At 53.1% G+C, this 24,176-nt stretch overlaps 9 protein-coding genes across 9 annotated transcripts; 3 read left to right on the top strand and 6 right to left on the bottom strand.

The window, feature by feature from the left end:
• Positions 1 to 100: 100 nt before the first annotated feature.
• On the top strand, positions 101 to 2,794 carry NEMAJ01_2041 (uncharacterized protein; the record flags this gene model as incomplete). Its single annotated transcript, XM_047915879.1, has 1 exon — positions 101 to 2,794. One exon carries the CDS (start codon positions 101 to 103, stop codon positions 2,792 to 2,794), a length of 2,694 nt encoding a protein of 897 aa, XP_047771836.1.
• Positions 2,795 to 3,690: 896 nt separating this feature from the next.
• On the bottom strand, positions 3,691 to 4,281 carry NEMAJ01_2040 (uncharacterized protein; the record flags this gene model as incomplete). The annotated part of the gene is made up of 1 exon (XM_047915878.1): positions 3,691 to 4,281. One exon carries the CDS (start codon positions 4,279 to 4,281, stop codon positions 3,691 to 3,693), a length of 591 nt encoding a protein of 196 aa, XP_047771835.1.
• A 1,435-nt stretch (positions 4,282 to 5,716) lies between these two features.
• NEMAJ01_2039 (uncharacterized protein) lies at positions 5,717 to 8,383 on the top strand (the record flags this gene model as incomplete). Its single annotated transcript, XM_047915877.1, has 1 exon — positions 5,717 to 8,383. The coding sequence occupies one exon, from the start codon at positions 5,717 to 5,719 to the stop codon at positions 8,381 to 8,383; it is 2,667 nt and encodes an 888-aa protein (XP_047771834.1).
• A 750-nt stretch (positions 8,384 to 9,133) lies between these two features.
• NEMAJ01_2038 (uncharacterized protein) lies at positions 9,134 to 11,857 on the bottom strand (the record flags this gene model as incomplete). The annotated part of the gene is made up of 1 exon (XM_047915876.1): positions 9,134 to 11,857. One exon carries the CDS (start codon positions 11,855 to 11,857, stop codon positions 9,134 to 9,136), a length of 2,724 nt encoding a protein of 907 aa, XP_047771833.1.
• Positions 11,858 to 13,607: 1,750 nt separating this feature from the next.
• On the bottom strand, positions 13,608 to 16,088 carry NEMAJ01_2037 (uncharacterized protein; the record flags this gene model as incomplete). Its single annotated transcript, XM_047915875.1, has 1 exon — positions 13,608 to 16,088. One exon carries the CDS (start codon positions 16,086 to 16,088, stop codon positions 13,608 to 13,610), a length of 2,481 nt encoding a protein of 826 aa, XP_047771832.1.
• A 1,033-nt stretch (positions 16,089 to 17,121) lies between these two features.
• NEMAJ01_2036 (uncharacterized protein) lies at positions 17,122 to 19,998 on the bottom strand (the record flags this gene model as incomplete). Its single annotated transcript, XM_047915874.1, has 1 exon — positions 17,122 to 19,998. The coding sequence occupies one exon, from the start codon at positions 19,996 to 19,998 to the stop codon at positions 17,122 to 17,124; it is 2,877 nt and encodes a 958-aa protein (XP_047771831.1).
• A 938-nt stretch (positions 19,999 to 20,936) lies between these two features.
• On the bottom strand, positions 20,937 to 21,665 carry NEMAJ01_2035 (uncharacterized protein; the record flags this gene model as incomplete). The annotated part of the gene is made up of 1 exon (XM_047915873.1): positions 20,937 to 21,665. One exon carries the CDS (start codon positions 21,663 to 21,665, stop codon positions 20,937 to 20,939), a length of 729 nt encoding a protein of 242 aa, XP_047771830.1.
• Positions 21,666 to 22,386: 721 nt separating this feature from the next.
• On the bottom strand, positions 22,387 to 23,028 carry NEMAJ01_2034 (uncharacterized protein; the record flags this gene model as incomplete). Its single annotated transcript, XM_047915872.1, has 1 exon — positions 22,387 to 23,028. The coding sequence occupies one exon, from the start codon at positions 23,026 to 23,028 to the stop codon at positions 22,387 to 22,389; it is 642 nt and encodes a 213-aa protein (XP_047771829.1).
• Positions 23,029 to 23,050: 22 nt separating this feature from the next.
• On the top strand, positions 23,051 to 24,176 carry NEMAJ01_2033 (uncharacterized protein; the record flags this gene model as incomplete). Its single annotated transcript, XM_047915871.1, has 1 exon — positions 23,051 to 24,176. A coding segment is annotated over one exon (1,126 nt), but the record flags the coding sequence as incomplete, so codon positions are not given.

Here is a 24,176-nt window from a genome sequence, read left to right as displayed (position 1 = left end):
GCCTTTCAATTAGGCCTGTCTAAACAATAACCAATCACGAGTAACTATGCTTTTAGCATACAACACAACGTATATAAAAACCGGTTTTTTGCCCCTGATCATGAACGCAAAATTTTATGCACTTGTACTTGCAGCGCTGATGCACTGCACACATGCAAGAATATCGTTGGGCGAGGCCATAGAGATGCAAAGCACTGAAATAGGAGAGAGCCGCGCCTTCATCAACCCGAGGGGACCGCTCTGCCTGCTGCGCGGGCTCGTGTACTCCGAGCTGGGCTACATGCACAACAAGCGCTTCTTTTCGCCCGAGATAGAAACTGAGTACAAAGTGGAGCCCGTTGGGGATACTGAAACCACATGGAAGCACAAATACACAAGAAACGCGCAGAAGGACAAACCCTATCCGCCTGCAGAGGGGCCCGCTCTGAGCTCCAAGCCTGCTGGCAAAAACTACGCCGAGGAGTACCACCGCGCGCTCATCGAGATGCTTCCGTCGACAGACGGGCGCACTCTGTCTGTGGCTGTCGACCGAGATGACTCCTTCTTCCAGTTTCTGCAGGGGATGCCCACCAAACAGCACGCGCACTACGTGCTGGCCGCGCTCCTCCTGCTGAGCGAGGGCGTCGACGTGCCCATCAAGGCCACACAGAAAAAGATCACACTGGGAACAAGCATTCTTGGCAACTTGCCGCCAGAGCACAGAAAAACTGTGGCAGAGGAAAGCAGCACAGTGCTTAAAACAAAAAAAGACTTGTGCAAAAAGGCTGCCCAGGTCATAAACTTCTTCAAAGCCAGCAAGGGCAAAGGAAAACTGCCGGACACGCTAGAGGCCTTCAGCACCGGAGAGTTTCTAAACACGCCGCAGTTCCTCATCCAGGCGTACATATTTGAGTACATCACGAGCAAGGACGACGCCCTGGACTTCGCAGCGTGCGTGCACAGCATCCTCAAAAGTCTGCCAGAAGACAGCTGCAAAGACGCATACAACGCGTGCTTTGTGGAGAGCAAGGCAAAGGCTGAGGAAGGCAAGCTTCTGCGCCCGCTTGTGCAGATTCAAGAAAGAATGAAGATTCTACAGTCGTTCCCGTTCGCCATCCCAAGCATGCTGCCGGCGTACACAAGCGTGCATGCCTGCAAGAGAGGCCAAACCGAGTTTCTGGAGGAAACCTTCAGCAACTGCGTAGAGACAGGCCTATTTGCGCTCTTCTGCTGCCTTGCACACGACCCAGTCCAGAAAAAGTACAAAGCCGACACCATGCTCGGCGAGGCAAAGAAGGATGATAAAACAGAGGCTCTGCATACATTCTTCCAGTTGGAAAGTGTCACCCCAAAGGTGTGCGCCACCAAAGAGACGATGCAGGAGTGGAACCGCGTGGTGTCTGACCTGCAAAGCGAGCACATCGCGTACAAAAGGGAGAGCAGCAACGAGGTGCGCTCCGGAATTTTTAACGCTCTCTACGTTATCGCAGAGGCAGCAGGCAAGCAGAAGGAGGAAGAGCCAAGGATACGCGAGCTTGCGCAGATGCTAGAAGACTCCGAGGTTGATGAAGACTTTGAAGACGTGTTTGAAAAAACAAAAAAGTATGTAATAGAGCTTTTCGCGTCTCTCTCCGTGGATAAATCCTTAAAAGTCGAATTCTCCGGCTTGAAGGTCGACGCCCGGAGCGATGAGCAGAAAGACCTCTATGGAGAGATCACCCTGAAGTACACAAACAAAGACAAAATGATAGCGCAGGGAGTATGCCTTGCCTTTAAGCCTGGACACCTTACAGTCACCCTGTGTCCGTGGGTCTTCCTTTCTCTTAACAGCGAAGAAAAAGAGGCCTTCTTTGCGGTGGACGGCTGCCCAGAGCCCGAGGCCTTTGCCGAGTGTCTGTTTGCCGGGTACGCAGACGCGTGGAGGGCCAGGGGCCTGGGCCCGCAAGGGAAAATGCTTGCTGAACGCATTCTAGAGGCCACAGGCCGCCTGGCGGCAGATGCAGCTCCAGAGCACCCAAACGAGCTTTTGGTGCTGGGGCTGGCTTTAAAGCAGGACCAGGCATTCGCAATCACCAAGGACTTCATCCTGCGTGCAGCAGCAAAAGGTACCGAGCTCACCCAGAAGCACCTGAGCGTGCGCTTCCTCTCGAACCTGCTCGGCAGCCTTCCGCTGAATGGCTATATAACGCAATCCAATGCGCTGGCGAATATAGTATGTCTGGATATGCTGGGCACGCTATTTCCAAAAATCGCCCTGTCAAAGAAAACAACTTCTACGCTCTATGGAAACCCATACAACGTCATTGGCGTATGGAGGTACACCGGAGCCAACTGCGCGCCCGCAGGGAACGCCATCATGAAGTACCTTACAGAGTACACCGCTAAGTCGGGCAAGCCTCTTTTCCGGTGCGAACTACTAACAAAGAATTTCAACATCTCTAGCATGTTTCCCCTTTTGCTCGCAGACAAGTCAACGCGCCACACAGACGAAATTGGCACACTCCTTCTCGACGTGGAGGAGGAAGACCGGAAGGAGGCACTGGACACCAAGGCGGTCTTCGACCTCCTCCTGTTCCTCGTCAGCTTGAAAAAAGATAGCACCCCGCCTGAGCTGGTGCTTGCTCTATGGAGAAGGGTTGGGCTAAACTCGATCGAGGCGTACAGACCCAGCTATTATATAGAGAGCGATGAAGCCTCTTTTTTTCTGCACGATCTGGAGATGCGCCGGAGCGCTCTGTCGCAGGTGCCCGGCGGAGAAGAGGTGTTCAACGGCGTGGTGGGCCTGCTCCAGTCCATAGTAGACCAGAAAAACTAGCCGCTGCGCATGCACGCATCTGGCCAAAAGCGCACGGCCTGCGGCCTTCCTGCGCCCTCTGGGCTGCAGACAAATAAAAGCCCTTGCAAACTGCTTTGTTATGGCCGCGCTGCTCCCGGCCAGCGGAGAGCATCCCCTTTTCGCAGCCTTTCTTTAGATGCATGCGCCATGCTCAGGCGCTGCACGCAGGTGCGTATAGCTTGTGCGCCCGGCAATGCCCACTCCGTGCAGACTTTCTCCAAATAAAGGCGATGATTTTTCATGATTTTGGTTGTAATGCGGGAAGCACTCATTGAAACACTGTGCTTTGTTAAAATCCGGCCTGCTTAAATATTTTTTTATTTCCTTGTTTGAACAACTACAACCCGAATTGCATAGGATTTTCTTAACAGCAACCACCCCCAAGCAGCCATGCCTTCGGGCCCTACCACGCTAAAACTTTCCTGGGCTGCACTTCCATATAAAAGCGCTCTTCCAGCTCTGCCCGCGCTGTCTTCTCCTGCGCATGTGTGCTCCTTCTCCCTTTGCCTGCCTACAAAAACAAAAACAAAACGGTCTTCCTGTCTCTGCACACAGCGCAAAGAAAAAGAAAGCCCTCGCGCGCGCTTTTGGCAGCGCCCAAACGCCAGCACGCACATCCCTGCGTCAAACTACCCTTTTATGCATTCTCTCGCGCCTTCTCTCTATGATATGCACTTCTGTCTTTTCGCTGCTATACTACCAATACACAAGAGCCCAAAAAGCGCCTTTGCTGCTGGAAACAGCTGTGTGCATAGGAAATTATTCAATAAATCTAACTAGTTAAAACCCGAATCCGCACCAAAGCCCCTTTCCTCCCAGGCCACACCTGCAGCCTGCCACTTCCCCCCAGCCTTCTGTCCCCTCTTCTAAGGCCCTCACCAACCCCAGACGCCTTTTTTGCTCTTTCCCTCCGCTCTCTCCGCCTCCAGCCATGCAATCCGCGCCCGCAGCAGCTTTTTCTCGGCGCTAAACTCTTTCCCCTGCTTTTTTAGCCTGCCCTCCAGCTCTGCAGTTTTCTTTTTGCTTTTCTCCATCCACTCCGCAACTTTCGCTCTATCTGCCAATATGGATTCTTTCAGCGTCTCAAGCCCCACATCCAGCGCAAGCCCGAGTTTTATCCCCGCCTCCACACGCTCTGCACTCTGCGCTCTCTCGGCCTCTAAGGCTTCTTCCAGCTCTTTTATCCTGGCCTTCAACTTCGCATCTGCCTCCTGCGCTGTCTCCACCCGCCCTGCATTCTCTCTTCTTTCTGCTCCAAACCCTTCTTCTCGCTCTTGTAGCACCCCATTCCGCTCCGCCTGCCTTTTGAGCCCAGCCTCCAAACCCGAATCCTTCCTGTGCCCGTCCCTGTCTGCCTCCTGCCCCACAAACACGCTCCCGAACGCACCGCACGCCAGCGCCAATAGCATCCCGGCGCACACCAGCGCATGTCTTTTTCCTTTTGTTTGAAACACGTGTCCACCCATCCCGCAAAAACTCCATGCGCTTATATTGGTTTGAAGTATATCAAACTGATGAGTACATAAAAGTGATGGGTACTTCTGAACGCTGCCAGTGCGCTGCGCGCAGAGAAGAGCACGCCCCACGCAAAGCACCCGACCCCGCCAAGCTTCCACCTCCATCTCCACCCTGCCTTCTCTGCCTCTTTCCCCCAATGCCCGAATTCTTTGCACACCCCACGCCAGCCCGCCATACCAGCAGACCCATCCGCACCTGCACCTGCGGTGCCCGCACGCGCTCTGCGCCCTCCTCCCGGCCCCGCTCTCGCCGTCTCCTCCTGCACGTGTGTGCTCCTTCCCTCTTTTCCCGCCTTCAAAAATAAAAAATACGGCTCTCTCTCTGCCTCTCTAACTACCTCTGAGAGAAAGAATGCCTCCGCACGCGCACCACCAACCCTCCCGCACTCTGCAGAGCCTCCAATCCTGAGAACATACCACCCTGCGCCAAACTGTCCTTTCCTGCCTTCTCCTACGCATTCTCTCTACTTCTGTCTTTCTTCTCGTTTCTCTACTATACCATCATAACACTCCAAAAATAAATCCTTCATTCTGCTTTTTTCCTTCCAACCTCTCCATAATACTATATTTTGCTCACTTTATTTTTCTTCTTTTTCCTGCAGTACGACTACCGAAACAGCACCAGCGATTGCGCAAAAGAAGACCCTGCCAATGGGCGCTGCCAACACGCAAATACAAAAGCCACAGCTGCAATACTGGAAGTGCTGGGTGAAACTTTGTTCTTTATTCTTTTCGACCTGCTCAAACCTATGCATTTTCTAGCCGGTCCCATACGTCTAAATTGCAAGCCCTTTCACTGTGCCTGCCTTGGAAATAGCCAAGCACAAGCAACTATGCTTTCAGCATGCAGCAATCCGTTTTTGGAGATGCCGGCTGTAGACTTTAAATTGGCTTGCAGTCGCGCATCTTGAACGCCTGTGCATGCTCAAACTCGCCCGGTGGGTATGCTGTAATTTAAGCAAAAATAAGCCCCCTTCCAGTTCTGCTGGTGTGGAACACAGTGGGTCTTGCCGCACTTTATTCTCAATTTTGCAAACATTGCAAAAGGCTCTGGAACACGCCTGCACCCCAACCGCGGGCACACGGCAGCATCCATGCAAAGCGCCGCCCTTTGTTTGTCGCATGCTTGAACCGTGCTCAATCCGCCCTGTGCGTCCCCCAACTATAGATCTGTCTCTCATTTTTCTAAACAGCACCCTGACTGGCTTTTTGCAGAAGTGCACACTTTTCTGAGCCATCTGGGCAGTTATCGCTTATCACTTTGATAACCAATAGGACAGTTACATGCAGCCCCTGTGCTGCTTTGTTTTTTCTGATAGGCCAGCCCGCCCGGGGCAGGGGCTCATCTGTAACGTATATATACATCTTTTTTTTGCCCCTGATCATGCACGCAAAATTTTATGCACTTATGCTTGCAGCGCTGGCGCGCTGCGCGCACGCAAGAATATCGTTTGACCAGGTCGTGGAGATACAAGGCACTGAAATAGGAAACAGCAAAGCCTTCATCAACCCGAGGGGGCCGCTCTGCCTGCTGCGCGGGTTCGTGTACTCCGAGCTGGGCTACATGCACAACAAGCGCTTCTTTTCGCCCGAGATAGAAACTGACTATAAGCTGGAGCCTGTTGGGGATGCCAAAAAAACATGGAGGCACATGTACACAAGAAACGTGCAGAACGACAAGCCCTACCCGCCTGCGGAGGGGCCCGCTCTGGGTTTCAAGTCTGCTGCCCCAGAAGACTACGCCGTGGCGTACCACCGCGCGCTCATCGAGATGTTTCCGTCTGTCGACGGGCACGCTCTGTCCGTAACTGTGGGCCGAAAGGACTCCTTCTTCAAGGCCCTGCAGAGGATGCCCACCAAGCACCACGCGCACTGCGTGCTGGCTGCGCTCCTCCTGCTGAGCGAGGGCGTCGACGTGCCCATCACGACCACGCCCGAAGAAATATCACTGCAGATAGACGGCATAGCATTTCAGGAAAAGGCGTGCGAAAAGGCTGCCCTGGTCATAGACTTCTTCAAAGACAACAGAGGAAAAGGAAAACTGCCGTGCACGCCAGAGGCCTTCAGCACCGGGGACTTTCTAAACACGCCGCAGTTCCTCATCCAGGCGTACGTCTTCGAGTACATCACGAGCCAGGACGACGCCCTGGACTTTGCAGCGTGCGCGCATGTCATCCTCAAAGGCCTGCCGGAAAATGTTACAAGAAACGTATACAGCGCGTGCTTTGTGGAGAGCAAGGCCGAGGCCGAGGAAGACAAGATTCTGCGCCCGCTTAGGGTGATTCAAGAAAGAATGAAGATTCTACAGACGTTCCCGTTCACCAGCCGAAACATGCTGCCGGCGTACACAAGCGTGCATGTCTGCAAGAGAGGCCAGCGCAAGCTTTTGAGCGAAACCTTCAGCAACTGCGTGGAGGCCGGCCTGCTGGCGCTCTTCTGCTGCCTTGCCCACGACCCAGCCCTGAAGAAGTACGACGCGGACGCCATGCTCGGCAAGAAAAAAGAGGGTGATAAAACAGAGGCTCTGCGCACTTTCTTCCAGTTGAAGGGTGTCACCCCAAAGGCGTGCGCCACCAAAGAGACGATGCAGGAGTGGAACTACGTCGTGTCTGCCCTGCAGAGCGAGCACATCGCGTACGTGAGAAAAAGCCGAAACGAGCTGTGCTCCGGATTTTTTAACGCTCTCTACGTTGTCGCAGAAACAACAGGCAGGCGGGAGCAGGAGGAGCCGAGAATACGCGAGCTTGCACAAGTGCTAGAAGGCTGCAAAATTGGCAAGGCCTCTGAGGATGTGTTTGAAAAAACTCTGGAGTATGCGGCAGAGCTTTTTGCGTCTCTCTCCGTGGACAAATCCTTAAAAGTCGAAGTCTCCAACTTGAAGGTCGACGCCTGGAGCGACGGGCAGAAAGACCTCTACGGAACGATCACCCTGAAGTACACAGACAAGGACAGCGTGATAGAGCAGGGCATATGCCTAGAGTCTACCCCCAAACACCTTGCGGTTGCTTTGTGCCCGTGGACTTTTCTGTCTTCAGCGACTGGTGAAGAAGAGGCCTTCTTTGCGGTGGACGGCTACTCAGACCCTGCAGACTTTGTAGAGTGCCTGCTTGCCGGGTACGCAGACGCGTGGAGGGCCAGGGGCATGGATACTCAAAAGGACATGGATACTCAAGAGAGCATGCTTTCTCAAGGCATGCGAGAGGCCGCAGGCCGCCTGGCGGAAAGCGGGGCCTCTGCCCACCCAAACGAGCTTTTCTTGCTCGGAAACCCCCTGAGATGCGAACAGATAAAAGAGTTCGCCAAGCACTTCACCCTGCATGCAGCAGCAAAAGGCTTCGAGCTCGCCCAGGAGCACCCGGGCGTGCGCCTCCTCTCGAACATGCTCGGCAGCCTTCCGCTGGACGACGATGCAACGCAAATCGCTGTGCTGCAGCACATAGTCAGCCTGGACATGCTGGGCGAGCTGTATCCAAGAATCGCCCTGTCAAAGAACATAACTGCTATAATCTATAAAAACTTATTCACTACCATCCGAATAGGGAGATACACCGGAGACAACTGCGCGCCCGCAGCAAACGCCATCATGAAATACTTCAGGGAGTACAAAGATAAAGCAAACCGGCCTTTTTTCCTGTGCAGCGAGCTAAAAGGCTTTGTCGTCGCCTCTGACTTGTTTCCCGCGCTGCTTGCAGACAAGTCAACGCGCTGCATAGACGAAATTGGCGCGCTTATTGTGGATGTGGAGAAGGAAGACCAGAGGAAGGCACTGGACACCAAGGCAATCTTTGACCTCCTCGTGTTCCTCGCCAGCTTGAAACACAAAGACACCTTGCCCGAGATGGTGCCTGTTCTAGGCAGCAGGCTTGGGCCAAGGTCGATCCAGGCATGCAGTGGTGCCAGCCACAGACCGTATATCAAAAGCCAAGAAGCCTCTGCGCTGCTGGAGGCTCTGAACACGCACCGGAGCGCTCTGTCGCAGACGCCCAGCGGAGCGGAGGTGTTCAACGGCGTGGTGGGCATACTCCAGTTCAACATAGACCAGAATCAATAGCCGCTGCGCCTATGCACGCACCCGACAGCCCAGCTAGAGAAATGCGCCTATGCACCATTCTGTTAACTGCCTGCCCCTAGAAATATGCATGCGCTGCGCTTTTATACAACTTGTGCAAAAATAGAATTGCCGAATTCTAAAAGCCTTTCATTTGGAAGCTTCCCCCGGCCCTGCAAAGAAAAATAAAACTTCTCTCGACTGGACTCCAGCCTTCGGCCTCTTCCACGCCGCCTGCCCCTCCCCATGCCCAGACGTTTGGTTGCAACACTTGATGTGCTAGTGAACTATTGTCTTTTGTTTTTTCGGCCTTCTTAAATACTTGCCTATGCTTTTAATTTGCCGTACTCTTGCATGGCCTCTGCCAAGCCAGCATAAACAGCAACCAGCCACCCGAATTGTGCTGTCAGCAAGCAACTGCCCCATCGGCCACCTGCGCCTTTAAGGCCGGACCCGCCGCCAGCTTGGAGCAGCAGCACAGCTCTGCCACCCCTTGAAAACCCGACAGCTTCCCGTGGCCTTCCCCTCTCCGCGCCCACTAAATAAACTTGGCAACTGCCTGCCCCAAAGCGCACATGTTTTTTTCTGCTTTATTTTCCATAGAGATTCAGCCAGAGAACACCACGCAGTGCATGCACTTTTTGGCGTGGAACGAATGGCCGGCAGCAGCCACCCCACACCCGCGGCTTCACCGCTTGCGCACTGCGCAGCCCGAAAGCAGGCAAAAGAGGGGCTTCAGCCAATGCTTCCGAGTCAACCCCGGAATCTAATGCATACTTGGCGGTAGAGTTCATGCAGCGCTTCAAACTTTGCGCAACCGCCTTCCCTCACAAGAGCATTCCTTGCTCTATCCAGGCCGTCTAGTGTAGAGTCTAGATCTGCGTCAAGCCAAAAATCGCAAAGCCTGCTAAGCTCTTTTTCAAGATGCCCCGGCTTAGCAGTCTTGTAAATCTCGACAATTGCGTCTTGATTCTCCTCCAAGCCCCCCTCCAAAAGAACCGCCAGCCAGGACAGCCGCAGCGCGTTGGCCAGGGCCTTGGCCGTCACCAGGTCTTCTCCTGTGTGATCAGCCAAAACGAGCGCGCACATCTCTTCTAGGGATGCCACCGGGTCCGTCGCAAACAGACACGTGCTATGCTTGGCTATATCTGCATGCCCATGCAGCAGCTCACACCTGAACAGCGGCTCATTTTTTTCCTCTGCATACGCTCGAAGATACCACATAAGGCTTTCCCGTGTAAGCAGATCGGCCTTTCTGGGGGAATACTGCCCGAAATGCATATTACGCGTGTATAAGTTCCAAAGCTCCATCTGCGACTTTTCAGACAGCTGCAGCGCTGGGCACAGCGCCCGCAGAATGCCGGTGACCGCAGGCGCACTCAGGATAAAATGCTGGTTTTTCGGGTCGCTAAGGTCGATGCTCCCTATCACGTTCGCAACCAGCCGGCCCACCGGGTGCGCCGGAGTCAGCGCAATCTTCTTCTGCCCGGCATACAGCACCAGCGCAGAAACAAGCTCCCCCCTGAAGTAATTGGTCATAGCTGGCAGCGCCATAAGCACGCCGGCAGGCCTGGCCGGGCTGCACTCAACTGCCCACCGCGCAGCTTCCTGCACATCTTCGATTGTTGTGCCTGGAAAGTTTAAAGTGTCTTTCGCAGCCGCCATTCGGTGCATGCACACCGCAAGCACAAAGCCCGAGGCCCGCGCATCCTTTCTGTACTGCATACGTGCCTCATCCAGCACGTTCCAATCTCTATCAGAAAGAGTTCGGTATGGCAGATCTAGATGTATCATCCAAGTCTTTTCTTGTGTGAACACCGATATCATTTCACATCTGTTGGCGCATTCGGGCAGACGATTTATTATAAGCATGCATTCTTTCTCTCTAAAGGAGCCATAGTCCTCTCTAATCTTCACCTTCACACCTTTGTCCACCGCTATTGAGCGCAGCAGCGCGCAAACGCTCTCGATCGCCTCGGGGCCCAGCTTTGTCCTTTTTTCCGCATCCATCGCCGCTTGGTGTGCTGCCAGCTCGTCCACGACACCCTGCGGCCGCCCGGTCATCTGTGCAAGCACGCGCATCTGGTTTAGAACCGTCGGCTCCAAAATCCCCAGCGCCTCCACGAACTGCGCATGCACCATGAGCCACAGCCTCCTGTATTTTTGCGCCTGTCCTTCCTCCAGCCAGCCCAAAGGAAAACTCTCTTCTATGCTCTTCTGCACCGCCTCAAAAAACGCCCTGGTTTTGGCCACCTCCTCCGTGTTCTCGGCCCCGGTCAGCAGGCCCTCCAGGCGGTACCCGTTCTTCTCCGGGTCGTATGCCAGGCACGGGAAGAGCAGACACGCCCCAAGAAACCTACAGTTCGTGCCACGCTCGTCAATGTACCTCTTTTTCCCGTCTAAGGCCCTGTCAATCAGGACCGCATATTTGGTTTCGCCTTGAAGGCGGTCAAACTCTCTCAAGTGGTCCAAGGCCGCTAGAGCGGAAATCCCCTCTAGAAACGGGCCCAGATACTTTTCGGCCTCAGGCAGCCGGCTCGCAGGCACAAACATCCGCCCGACCACGCTGTTCGCGTCTTTTAGGCTTTCTGCCAGCCCCATGCCCTCCACAAGCTTGAACGCACACTCCAGCACAGACATAAGCTCTTCCGCGCTCTTCACGTACTCGCCTACGTACGTGAGAATCAGAAGCTGCGGGCTCTCCAGAAAGTCTCCCGTTTTAAACTCTTCGTACGTGCTCGGCAGCCTGTATATGCCTCTGTACCGCTTGAAGAAGTTCACCACCTGCCACGTCTCGGATGGCTGCCTTTCTCCACTCTTCACAGCTGGCACGCACACATCCACCAGCACGTCCTCGCTGTCTTTTCTTTTTTTTATAATCACTCTGTTCCCAGCTGTCTCAATCGGCACGTCAACGCCCTCGCTCAGCAGAACCAGCGCAGCCAGCACACTGTGCGCCTCTTTTTTTGTTCGGCAGCTCTCCCGGAGAAACTCTGTAAACGAGCACGCCCGTCCAGTTTCAACCGCCAGGCGATCGTATGCCGATCCGCTGTCTTTCTGCAGGCCAAACATATGCACCAGCGCGCGGTGGAACGCCACGCTGTATCCTCTGTCTCCTGCAAACGCCGCTGCGCTCGCAATGCTGTCCGGAAGGTGTGCCCGGTCCTTCTCCGGCTCTCGCGTGTACGTGTACACCTCTTCTCCATATTTGTCCACTCGCCCGCTCGGCACCAGGCTGGAGCTCGTGTCCAGCCCGCACGAGTACCTCCGCATGTTGTGCACATACCCCAGCCAGACAAGCGTGGACGCACACACTGGGTGCCCCACCCACTCCGGGCTCACATACACGTCCTCTCCGCACACGCGGCCCACAGCCTTGCTCAGGCACGGCAGCATCTCATTGTAAGCCATGGGTCTGCATCTTGCCACCTGCCTTGCCGCAAGCAGCACACATATAAAGCCAAAGAGCAATCTCATTTTTGGAAAAAATGCTTTTTCGTTTAAATGCTGCCCATAATTCGGGTGATCATGGGAAGAAATAAAAAGCTGCCAAATTTCTAAGCGCGCAAACGATGCTTCTTAGAGTTAGAAAAGCGCTGCGCGCTTTGGGGCCCTACGCCTGCTGCCAACAAAATAAAATGCGGGCATGTGCACGGGCAATCTATTTTTGTTGCCATAAATCCGGGCAGGCATGTGCCTGTCTAGAGTCAGTTCCGGTAAAGATTTGCTGGCCTTTGGTGAGCCCCGGCGGCCGGCTTTAGATTCACTTGCTTTTACTTTCTTCGAACTTCTGCGCGTCTTTTTTGAAATTGCTCTCGTAGCTATGCTTATAACCCGATCGCTACTGGTTTCAATTCTTACGCATCCATATCAAAAACGCCAACCATGGATCTTGGCTGTCTCCGACAGTGTGGAAATTCAGAGAATTTGCCACATTTATATACTTTATACTAGCATGCAATGCGCACGCACACTCTGCACATGATTAAATGCCCGGACCCACAAGACGGGCTCTCTCTGTGCACTTCTCTGTCCTGCTCTTTGCTTTCTCTCCTTCGAGGCTCTCTAATGTCTCTATCGTCCACTTCTTTCCCAACAATACTTGCTGTGCGTTCTGCCGCACCCGGAAATGCCATCTAGCACACCCGCGCATGCCTGCTCCGTTTATAACACCGTCTTGTGCCTTCTGTTTTCCCTCCTCCTGCGCGTGTGTGCTCCTTCCCTCTTTTCCCGCCTTCAAAAATAAAAAACAAGACGCTCTCTCTGCCTCTCTGCATAGCACAATGAGAAAGAATGCCCGCATGCGCGCACCAGCAAACCTCCCGCTCTCTGCAGAGCCTCCATTCATGAGAACACACCTCCCTGCACCAAACTCTCCATTCCTGCCTCCTCTCGCTTCATCTCTCTACCATATGCCTTTGTGTCTTTTCTACTATACTACTAACATACTCCAAAAAATAAATTCTCCATTCTGCTTTTTTGTCTCCAACCTTTCCTGAATACTACATTTTATTCACTTTATTTTTCTTCTTTTTCCCCTTCAAGGCTTTATCCAGAAGCTGCACTAAACACGCAGCACTCTGCAACAAGGCACAGGATGATAAGACAATCGCCCTCTCCCGACCCACTGCCCCCAAAGAACAACAGACAAATAGCCACTCGATTTATTGATTGTTTCCCTGTGCACACCCGCCCCAGCGCCCAGGGTGGCTCAGGGTCTTTCGGGACTTGCAGACATAGCACACGAAAGAAAATGAAACGCATATACACATTTCCTTCCGAAGGATTGCAAGAATGGAAATCAAAGTTCCCACAACAGCAGGGGAGGCTTGGCAGCTTGGGCACAAAAGGCTGCGCCGTGGCACGTTGCCAGGCGCACAGAAGAGATATACCAATGACTCCCGCCTGAACGCAGGCTTCTGTCTGCACTTGGCGCTAGGCAGAAAAAGCACAAAAAGAATTTGCCGAAAATGGGCGAGACGCACAGAAAACACGCAAAGCAGCCAAAGCTTTGAAAAGCCCTGTCTCTTCTCCGCGCTGCACGCTGAAAGGTTGTATAACGAATTATGTTTATTGGCTGCACACCGTCATGTTTTAGACAGTGAGTGCTTCTGCATAGTGAGCGCAGAAAAGAGCACTCTTTGCGTTAGAGACTTTCCTGCGCCACTCATTTCTGGCTCAACATACTTCTGGCGGAAGTCTCACACTGTATTTGCGGCAGCCTCTTCTACTGGAAGTATTCCGGCCAGGCCTGCTGCAGCTGCGCAATCAGAGCCTCGGCCCTCTGCAAATCCTCCCCCGTGTGCTCTGACCGCAAAAGCACGAAGATCTCTTCCAGCACTTCCCGCGGATTGGCCGCAGATAGCCATGTGCAACAAAATGGCCTTTCAGCAGTATCTTTCAGCATCTCGCACATGTACAGCGGCTCGCCTGCCTTCACGGCGTATTCCCAGAAATACTGCATTATGCTTTTGTGTGTAAGAGCGTCCGCCTCTTCGATGGGATACAGCCCGTCATAGTTGGCAAATTTCTGAAAACTCCAAATCTCCTGATGCAGCTTGTCAGACAGCTGCACCGTCGGACACAACTTATGCAGAGTTCCGGTGACCACAGGCACCCCCAAGATCGTATACTGCGCTGTCATGCCGCCAAGGTCGATGCTCCCTATCACGTTTGCAACCAGCCGGCTTATTGGGTGTTCTGGAGTCAGCGCAATCTTATTCTGCTCAGCATACAGCACAAGCGCAGAGACAAGCTCTTTTCTGATGTCCTTGCCCGCAACCGGCAGCGCCAAAAGCACCCTATTCGGCCAGTCTGCACTGTGCTCGACAGCCTTTCTCGCGGCCTCCCGCAGCTCTTTGGTTGTTATTTCTGAAAAGCTCTGCGCGGCTGCCCCTATCGCCATCTGGTGCATGCACTCCGCAAGCACAAAGCTCGAAAACCGCTTATGCTGCCTGTATTTTGCGGGCGCCACGCCCAGCTCATTCTGCAAGCTTTCAGAAGCGCTAAAAAATGGCAGCAAAATAGATATCTTCGAGGAGCCATTCTCACGGAACGACAGATCCAGAGCTTGCTTGATGCACGTGCATATTTTCGCATACTTTACTGTAAGAAGATAGCCTTCGGGCTCAGAGCCCTTCGATTGCTTCTGAATGGCCACTTTCACGCGCTTTTCCACTGATATTGATCGCAACAGCGCCCGAACGCTCTGAATTGCCTCGGGGGTCAACTCTGTGCTTCTTTCGGCGTCCATCGCCGTCTGGTGCGCTGCCAGCTCGTCCACCACGGCATGCGGCCGCCCAGCCATCTGCGCAAGCACGCGCATCTTGTTTAGGAATGTCGGCGCGGCATTCCCCAGCGCCTCCTTAAACTGCGTGTTCATCTTGAGCCACAGGTCCCTGTACCTCTGCTGTTGTGTGACATTGAGAAACCCCAAAGAGGAGCACTTTTTTTCAATGCACGCCTGCAGCTCATCCAAAAACGCCCTGGTTTTCTCCACCTCCTTCGTGTTCTCGGCCCCGCTCAGAAGGCCCTCCAGGCTGTACGCGTGGTTTTCGGAGTCAAACACAAGAAACAGCAAGAGCAAGCACTCTCCAATAAACCTGCAGTTCGTGCCGCGGTCGTCAAAGTACTCCTTCTCTTCATCTGGGGCATCTTTTTTTTGGACTGCCATCCTTACTTCGTTTTGAAAGCTCTTAAACTCTTCCAAATGCTCCAAGGCTGCTAAAGCAGGAAATATCTCTAGAAACGGCGCAAGATACGCCTGGGCCTCGGGCAGCCGGCTCGCAGGCACAAACAGCCGGCTGACCACGCTGTCCGGGTCCTCCATGCTTTTGGCCATCTCCATGCCCTCCACAAGCTTGAATATGCACTCCATCACAGACATGAGCTCCTCAGCGTTTTTCACGTACTCGCCTACATACGTGAGAATAAGGAGCTGCGGGCTCTCCAGAAAGTTACCCGACTGGAATTCCTCATACGTGCTCGGCATCTTGTATGTATCTCTGTACTGCATGAAGAAGTCTATCACCTGACAAGCCTCGGAAAGCTGCCCTTCCACACCGTCTAAAGCTGCCCCTCCTATTCGGGCATCAACCAGCAGGTGATTGCTGCCTTTTCTTTTTCTTATAGTCACCCTGTCTTCAGCCAGCTCAATCGGCACGTCCACGCCCTCGCACAGGAGCAGCAGCGCTGCCAGCACATAGTGCGCCTCTTTTTGCGTCTTGCAGCCCTCCCGGAGGAGCTGAATAAAAGAGCCTGGTCGCGCGCACTCAACTGTCAGGCAGTCGTACTCCGGCCCGCTAGATTTCCGCAGTCCAAACATCTGCAGCAGCGCCCTGTGGAACTTCATGCTGTATCCACCTTTGCGAGCAACCACTCTCGAATGCAGCCCGTCCTTCTCCGGCTCTCTCGTATATATATGCTCGTGTAAGTAGTTGTTCGGTTTGCTGTCCGGCACCAGACTGAAGCTTGTGTTCACCTTGCACGAGTACGCCCGCATTTTGTACGCATGCCCCAGCCGGCAAAGCTGCGCTATGCACACCGGGTGCCCGCCCCAGCGCGTGTTCACATACACGGGCTTTCCGCCCACGTGGCCCACCTCCTTGTTCTGGCACGCCAGCATCTCATTCTGCGTCATGTATATGCATTTTGCTATCTGCACGGCTGCAAGAAGTCCGCATAATAATCCTCCAAAACGCAATCTCATTTTTGGAAAAATTGCTTTTTCATTTAAAATGCTGCCCAGCAGCTAGCTGATCATGGGAAAAAATAGAAAAAAAGCTGCTGAGCTCCCAAACAGGGCCGCATAGGAACTTGGGGGGGCAGGCAGGTGAAAGGAGCGGATGAAGAGCGAAGAGAATGTGCAACTTGGAGCTGTCTTTCCATTTTTCTTTTTATTCTTTATTCTTTATTTTTGCAGGTTTTGCAAAGAGCCCCAAAAAGCGCCTTTGCATGCTGGAAACAGCTGTGTGCGTAGGAAATTATTCAATAAATCTAACTAGTTAAAAAACTCCTAAACAGGCAAATAATGCTTCTGACCATCAGCCCAAACCGAGGGGGCATGCATAGAGCCTACTATGATGCACAAAAAATACTGTGTAGTCAGCTAATCCGCAGCCCATGGGATAAGGAGGTGTAAGTCGGACCGATATAGGCTGTTTGGTTTTCGTGACCATGCACGCCTGAAGTGAGATATTGCGGAGAATAGATCTAGGAAAAAGGCATAGACCCAGGATAGAGAAGATAAATCAATAAATTCATTCCACTAAAAAACTCCCAAGGGGGCAAACGACGCTTCTTAAAGTTAGAAAAGCGCTGCGCGCTTTGGAGCTCTGCGCGTGTGTTCTCCTTCTCCCTTTGCCTGTCCGCAAAAATAAAAAACAAGCCTGTTTCTCTGCCGCCCTGCATGCAGTAAAGAGAAAAAAGCCCCCACACTCAACAGAGCCCCCAAACATGAACCTACGCCTTCTTATGATTGCCTGCTCTCTCGCTTCGCCCCTCTACGTTATGCCGTTTCTCTACCATAATACACTGCTATACACTCCAAAAACAAATTCTGTATTCTACTTTTTCCCCCCAGCCCATATAAACACACTGCTTTTGCTTTCTTTATTTTCTCTGCAGCAAGACTGCCCACGCGCTGCCACGCCAAAGCGCACATTCTCCGCGCTTCGCCTGAGATGGCCTACAGCCCTCCTCCAAACAAACCAGCCTTTGCCTGTGCAGCTTTTATCTTCTGCCTACATCCGAAATCTCAAGCGATCCCGCCGCTCGCACAATGCTCTCTTCAGCATGTCAAGCTTCGCCCACCCGATGCTCTCAAGAGCCTTTTGTATGCACGGGTCCTCCAAGGACGCCAGCGCTTTACTGACGGCTTTAAAGTCGAAATCTGATACTTCTTTTTTGCAGCCGCGGCAGAAGCCCTCCTGGCCCAGCTCCTGGCACACCCACACAACAAGCCTGCAATGTCTCGCTGCCTCGCTGGAGGAAAGTGCCGCAAAAAGCCAAATAAAGAGCAGCTCTCTGACCAGCGCGTTGGCCTTCGCCAGCGCCTTCCCTGTGTGCTCGGCCCGGACAAGCGTGATGGTTTCTTCTAGGATTTCCACGGGCTTTTCTGCAGCCAGAAGACACGGCGCGTCCTCTCGATACCTGTAGCCTTTTAGCAACGTGCAGTTGAACAAAGGCCTCCCCGTATGCGCAGCACACGTCCGGATGTGCTCCATATTGATCCTTCCCGAATAAAACATACACTTTTTTTGGGCATACACGTCCCGATACGTAGGGCTTCCATAGTATTCAAAGGGCGCTGCAGTGCAGCCCTTGGGCGGGCACACAGTCGGGCACACAGTCGGGCACAGCGTCTTCAGAACGCCAATGAATGAAGGCACCTTCAAAATACTTTCGCGCAAGAACTTGGTTTCAAGCTTCGCGCTCCCTATCACGTTTGCGACCAGACGTGCGATTGGATGCGAGGCAGATAGCGCCACGCCGTGCCGGTGCGCAAACAGAAGCATCTTCGCTGAAAGCTCTTCTCTTAAATTTACGCCCACAATCGGCAGCCCCAGCAGCACCCGGTTCGGCCTCTCCGCGCTGCGCTTGGCGGTTTTCCTTGCTGCCTTCCACACTTTTTTCTTGTATAGGCCATAGTCCCGGAGCTGGTTGCACCTCAGCGCCATTCTGTCAATGCACTCCGCAAACACAAAGCTGGGAAAAGCCGCGTCCTGTCTGTACTGCACAGCCAGCCTGCGCATTTCTTTCAGCACGCGGTTGGAAAGAAAGGGGTCTGGCATCTGCACGCTGCTCTTTACATACCACTCGCAGGTAACCATCTCAAAGGTCTGTTGGCGCCTTTTGTCCTTGTGCGGATTCCTTACTCTAACCGCGTAGCGGCTGCAGTTCGACTTGTCTATATCCTCCACGGTCTCTATCTGCGCCTGCTCGTACACAGCCAGCGAGCGCACAATCGAATTAATGCGCTGTAGGACCTCGGCATCCAATATATTCTTATGCACACCCGGCTGGCTCTTAGAAAGCGACACCAAGCCATCTACCACGGCCTGCGGCTGCCCGGTTTTCGTGGCAAACTCGCGCATCAAGTCTAGAATGTCCAGATCCCTGTTCTTCCAAATAACCACAAGTCGCTCAACTATGTAAAGTTTAGAATAATAGTCTGTCTCTATCCAGTCGCGCAAGTTGAATGCCCCGAAAAAAGAGCACTCCTCTATATAAGCCTGCAGCGCCAGAATTGCCGCCTTGGCCTGCACCGACCGCTCTGTCCGTCCAATGCGCTCCAGCAGGCCTTTTATGTCGTACTCCATCTTATTGGGGTCGTACGCCAGGCACAAAAGAAGCAAGCACAATGCACTTGTTGGTTCTTCGCATCTGACGCACGATTTAAGATCGGGTAAGCCCCTTGTGCTCTGCAGCATGTCTGAATCGTCAGAGTTATCTGTTTCTTTGAGCCCACTGTACTCTGGGTAGCTTCTGGCGTCGGAAGAGTCTTCTCTGTTGGGCTCATCCAAATTTTCGAACTCATCGGTAGCCCTTTCATAGCTCGATGAGTTTAGATGCTTCTGCACACGCACAAACTCTCCTAAAACCCGCATCCTCTCCATCTTTTTCTGCGCGCCCAAAAACAGGCCCAGATACGCCTCTACTTCCGGAAGCTGCTCTGCACGCACAAAGATCCGCCCGACCACGCTGTCTGGGTCTCCCACGCTTTCTGCCAGCCCCATGCCCTCCACAAGCGCAAACATGCACTCCAGCACAGACATGAGCTCCTCCGAGTTTTTCACGTACTCGCCTACGTACGTGAGAATCAGGAGCTGCGGGCTCTCCAGAAAGCCGGCAGTCTCAAATTCATCATACGTGCTTGGCATCTTGTGTGTGCCTCTGTATCGCTTGAAGAAGTTCACCACCTGCCACGTCTCGGACGGCTGTCTTTCTCCACTGTCCACGGCTGGCACACACACATCCACCAGCACGTCTGCGCTTTCCTGGCTTTTTTTTAGAATCACTCTGTTCCCAGCGGTCCGAATCGGCACGTCCACGCCCTCGCTCAGCAGAACCAGCGCAGCCAGCACGTAGTGCGCCTCTTTTTGCGTTCTGCAGCTCTCCCGGAGGAATTCTGTAAACGAGCACGGTCGTCCAGTTTCAATTGTCAGGCGATCGTAGGTTGGCCCGCTGTCTTTCTGCAGGCCAAACATATGCACCAGCGCGCGATGGAACGCCACGCTGTACTCTCCGTCTTCTGCAAACGCTGCCGCACTCGCAATGCTGTCGGGAAGGCGCGCCCTGTCCTTCTCCGGCTCTCGCGTGTGCTTGTACACCTTTTCTCTATTTTCTTTCCTCGGCACCAGGCTGAAGCTCGTGTCCAGCCCGCACGAGTACGCCCGCATGTTGTACACGTACCCCAGCCACCCAAGCTTCGCTATGCACAGCGGGTGCCCCGCCCACCACGGGCTGATAAGCATGCCTTTCCCGCCCACGGAACCCACCACAGCCCCCATACAGCTCATCGCATCCTTGGGCGCAAAATACACGCATTCTGTGAGGTTCAGCGCAGCAAGCAGCGCCCATATACGCCCAACCTGCAATCTAATATGTGCTTTGGGCATGAAAAATTGTTTTTGTGCAAATTACACAAGTTTTATGTCTAAGCGCAAGCTGCTTTTTGATTTATGCTTTTATTGTATTCTGAAAGCATATTTACTCGTGATTGATTGTTGGTTTGGACACAAATGAATGTTTGTTTGACAGCACGTCATAAGCAATAACAAGTTAAATACATAGGCATTTAAGCAGGCCGAAAAAGAATAAAGGGCAATGTTTCACACGACTACTCCCCGGGTTACACCTGCTTTCATTGAACGATCAAATTGTTTTCGCACAGGAAAATAGTTTTTGCATAGTTTGCTGTGGGCCTCTTTCCCTGCACCCGAGCCAGCTCCTGCAGCAACTTGTTGTTGAATTGGAGAGTCGTTACAGGCTCCGCAGGCTGAAGGGCTGCTAACAGAATCACTTTGGCGCAGCCTTGCTGGCTCAGCCTGTTCGCTGCAGCGCTTTCCCTTATGCATTCGCGCCTAGGCCTCGGGAGAGCCTGAACAAAGCCACAAAAGTTGGCTCTCCACTCCAATGCAACAGCTTTAAAGTAATACACCATGCCTGCGTGCTTGAAGCGCACGCGCCCTCCCTGCGCCTGCGGAACACGCAAAAAGAAAGAAAAAGAAGCAAGGGAGAACTGTGTGCATAGGAAACTATTCAATAAATCGAACTAATCCAAAGCAAAGGGGAAAAAAGAAAAAACAGCATTCTTTAATCTGGCCGGCCCGAGCTGGAAAGCCCGAAACAGGTGGCAATCCCTTGCTGCGCATTCTGCCGCCCAAGCCCGTCTTTTCTTGGAGCCTTTTCTCCCAAATAAACCTTGCCGAGTCAGCAGGCTTTCCTGCAGCAGTGCCCAACTCCACGCGCTTTAAGCCTGACTCTTCTGGCGGCGCCTTCTTCTTGCGCAAACCCCCACGCTTCGCCAGCGGAGATCCTCGCCTTGCTTTTGCCTCTAGGCACAGACGAAGTCTTCTTTTATCTTCAAGAGAGCATCCAGTTCTTGCGCTTTTTCCAAAAGATTTTTCCGATCTTGCATGGCCACATAAAGCCGCGCCTTCTGTGTTTGCACGGTGTTCAAAAGGCTTATATATTTCGCGGTGGCCGAATCCAGCCGCCTTGTGGTCTTCGCTCGCATTGTCTCCAGCCGCGCAGCAAGATCTTGCGCCTTCCTCAAGCTTTCTACTTGCTCCTTCAAGGCTCCCTCCAAGTCCAAAATTCTTTTGTGCTCTGCTTTCAACTGCTCTACACCCTTCCTCTTCTCTGCCGTCAACTGCGCAATACGATTCTGCGCTTTGCCCCAGCTTCCTGCTTGCTCTTTTATGCCTGCCTCCAAGCAGAACATTCTTTTTTCCTCTGCCTTTTTCCGCGCTGCATCCTGCGTTCTCTTTTCCTCCAGCTTCGCTATGTGCTTTCCCACTTTCTCCACCCACGCTGCATTCTGCCTTTTCTCTGCGCCGAAGCGTTCTGCCTGCTCTTTTAAGGCTGCCTTTAAAAGCACATTCTCCTTTACGGCTGCCTCCCGCAGTGCGTGCTCCTTGGCGCCGCCCTCGCTGCTTCTTTCCTTATGTGCGCCCCTGTGCATCGCCTCCCTGTATGCAAGCAAGCCCCCACTTGCAGCACACACCAAACCCGCCAGCACGTGACCTTTCCATCTTGTTCGAAGCGTGTGCACAAATCCCATCCAAGCAAAAGTGCGCGCGCTTATATATTACCAGAGCACATCAAAATGATGGGTCTGTGCTGTTTTTGCAGAGAAGCAAAAAAACAAAGTGCATACTCCTTTCTTCCCACGCAGCACGGGAAGCCTGCAGGCAAAGGCCGCGCGCTCCTCGCACACGCAGAAGAGAAACAGCCCGCATGCCTGCTATGCCTAGGCTTCTCCACACGCCTCAAACAGAAGCAATCGCCCAAGCAGGGAAAGCAGACAGGAAAGAGAGCAAGGATATGCGCCCTGCCCGTGCGACCACAGATAGTCCTTGCAAAACACACCCAGCTGTTGACTGTGGCAATCCATGTGTTATTCGCATCATGTTCTCTGCACCGCCGGTTTTGTGTTTGCACCGTGTCGGAAGAATGCTTTTAGGCGCCTCCGGGCATTCTTTGCTTTCTGCTTCTTTGGCTGCCCACCAAAAACTTTATTCTACCCGACTTCTTTTTGTCTCGGGCTATTATCGCATGCCAGACGAGCTCCAGTAAGGCGTTGCGACCTTTGAATGCCCGGGTCTCAACTGCCCGTGCACGTGTGTTTGCATCTTTGCTCGCACCCCTTAACAACATTGTAAGCGCGCGCCCTCGCTGCCTTCTCCTGCGTGCTCCTTCTCTCTTTGTCCGCCCTCAAAAATAAAAAACAAGGCTGCCTGTCTGTTTCTCTGCACACAGAAGAGGAAAGAAAGCACCCGCTCTCAACAAGCGCCGCCGGCCGGACTGTTTGGTTTCCGCACCCACACACCCGCGCAAGAATAACAGAACGCAGAAAGCACCTCTGCGGATGGCGGCAGAGGACTTGAAGAAATCACGCACAGGTAGAGAATGAAGACAGGCTGTTTGCGAGGAAACAGAATATAGGATGCCAGATCGAGGATTTTTGTTTTATTTGCAAATTTCGAAAAGAAACTTTCAAAGGGAGGAAGCTCTAGAAGTGTCCTTTGTTTTTTATGTTTATTTCTGCAAATCTTGCAAAAGACGTATTTCGGGCCCTTTGCAGGCTGGAAACAGCCGCGCCGCAGAAAGCTGTTTAGTGCGCCAAACCATTCTCTCCGCGCGCTGGAAGCAGCGCTCACACAGGAAATTAAGCAAAAAACAAAGGCGACTACACTGCCAGCCTTTCTGGCTCTGCACACACAAGGCCAGACAGCACTCCGGCTTTCTTTATGCAGACGCACACTTTGCAGAGACAGCTGTGCAGTTGTCACACCATCATTTTGATGACCAATTGGCCAGTTGCATGCAGCCCCTGTGCTGCGCACGTCTTCTTCTGATAGGCCAGCCCGCCCTATAGGTCCATCTGCAATATATATATAAAACCGTTTTTTATCCCTGATCATGAACGTAAAATTTTATGCACTTATGCTTGCAGCGCTGGCACACTGCGCGCACGCGCGAGTGTCGTTGGGCGAGGCCATAGAGATGCAAAGCACTGAAATAAGAAATATTAACGCCTTCATCAACCCAAGAGGGCCGCTCTGCCTGCTGCGCGGGTTCGTCTACTCCGAGCTAGGCTACACACACAACAAGCGCTTCTTTTCGCCTGAAATAGAAACTGACTACAAAGTGGAGCCCGTTGGGGATGTTGAAACCACACGGAAGCACAAATACACAAGAAACGCGCAGAAGGACAAGCCCTACCCGCCCGCGGAGGGACCCGCTCTGAGCTCCAAGCCTGCCGACAAAAACTACACTGTGACGTACCACCGCGCGCTCATCGAGATGTTTCCGTCTGTGGACGGGCACACCCTGTCGGTCGCTGTCGCCCGAGAGGACTCCTTCTTCCAGGCTCTGCAGAGAATGCCCAGCAAACAGCATGTGCACTACGTGCTGGCTGCGCTCCTCCTGCTGAGCGAGGGCGTGGACGTGCCCATTGAGGCCACACAGAAAGAAATAGCGCTGGGAACAAGCATTCTTGGCAACTTGCCGCCAGAGCACAGAAAAACTGTGGCAGAGAAAAGCAGCACAGTGTTTAAAACAAAAAAAGACTTGTACAAAAAGGCTGCCCAGGTCATAAACTTCTTCAAAGACAACATGCAAAAAGAAAAACTTCCGTGCATGCAAAGCGACTTCAGCACCGGCGACTTTCTAAACACGCCGCAGTTCCTCATCCAGGCATATGTCTTTGAGTACATAAAGAGCAAGGACGACGCCCTGGACTTCGCAGCGTGCGTGCACGCCATCCTCACAAGCCTGCCAGAAGACAGCTGCAAAGACGTATACAGCGCGTGCTTTGTGGAGAGTAAGGCCGAGGCCGAGGAAGACGAGCTTCTGCGCCAGCTTGTGCAGATTCAGACAAAAATGAAGATTCTACAGACGTTCCCGTTCGTCAGCCCAAACATGCTGCCAGCGTACACAAGTGTGCATGCCTGCAAGAGAGGCCAAACCGAGTTTCTGAAGGAAACCTTCAGCAACTGCGTGGAGACCGGCCTGTTTGCGCTCTTCTGCTGCCTTGCACACGACCCAGACCAGAAAGAATACGACGCGG

This window comes from Nematocida major (genome assembly GCF_021653875.1).
Source record: "Nematocida major strain JUm2507 chromosome Unknown 2418, whole genome shotgun sequence".
Classification (NCBI taxonomy): Eukaryota; Fungi; Microsporidia; genus Nematocida; species Nematocida major.
The sequence above is the reverse complement of the archived record's forward strand: the minus strand, read 5'-3'. Positions and strand labels throughout refer to the sequence as shown.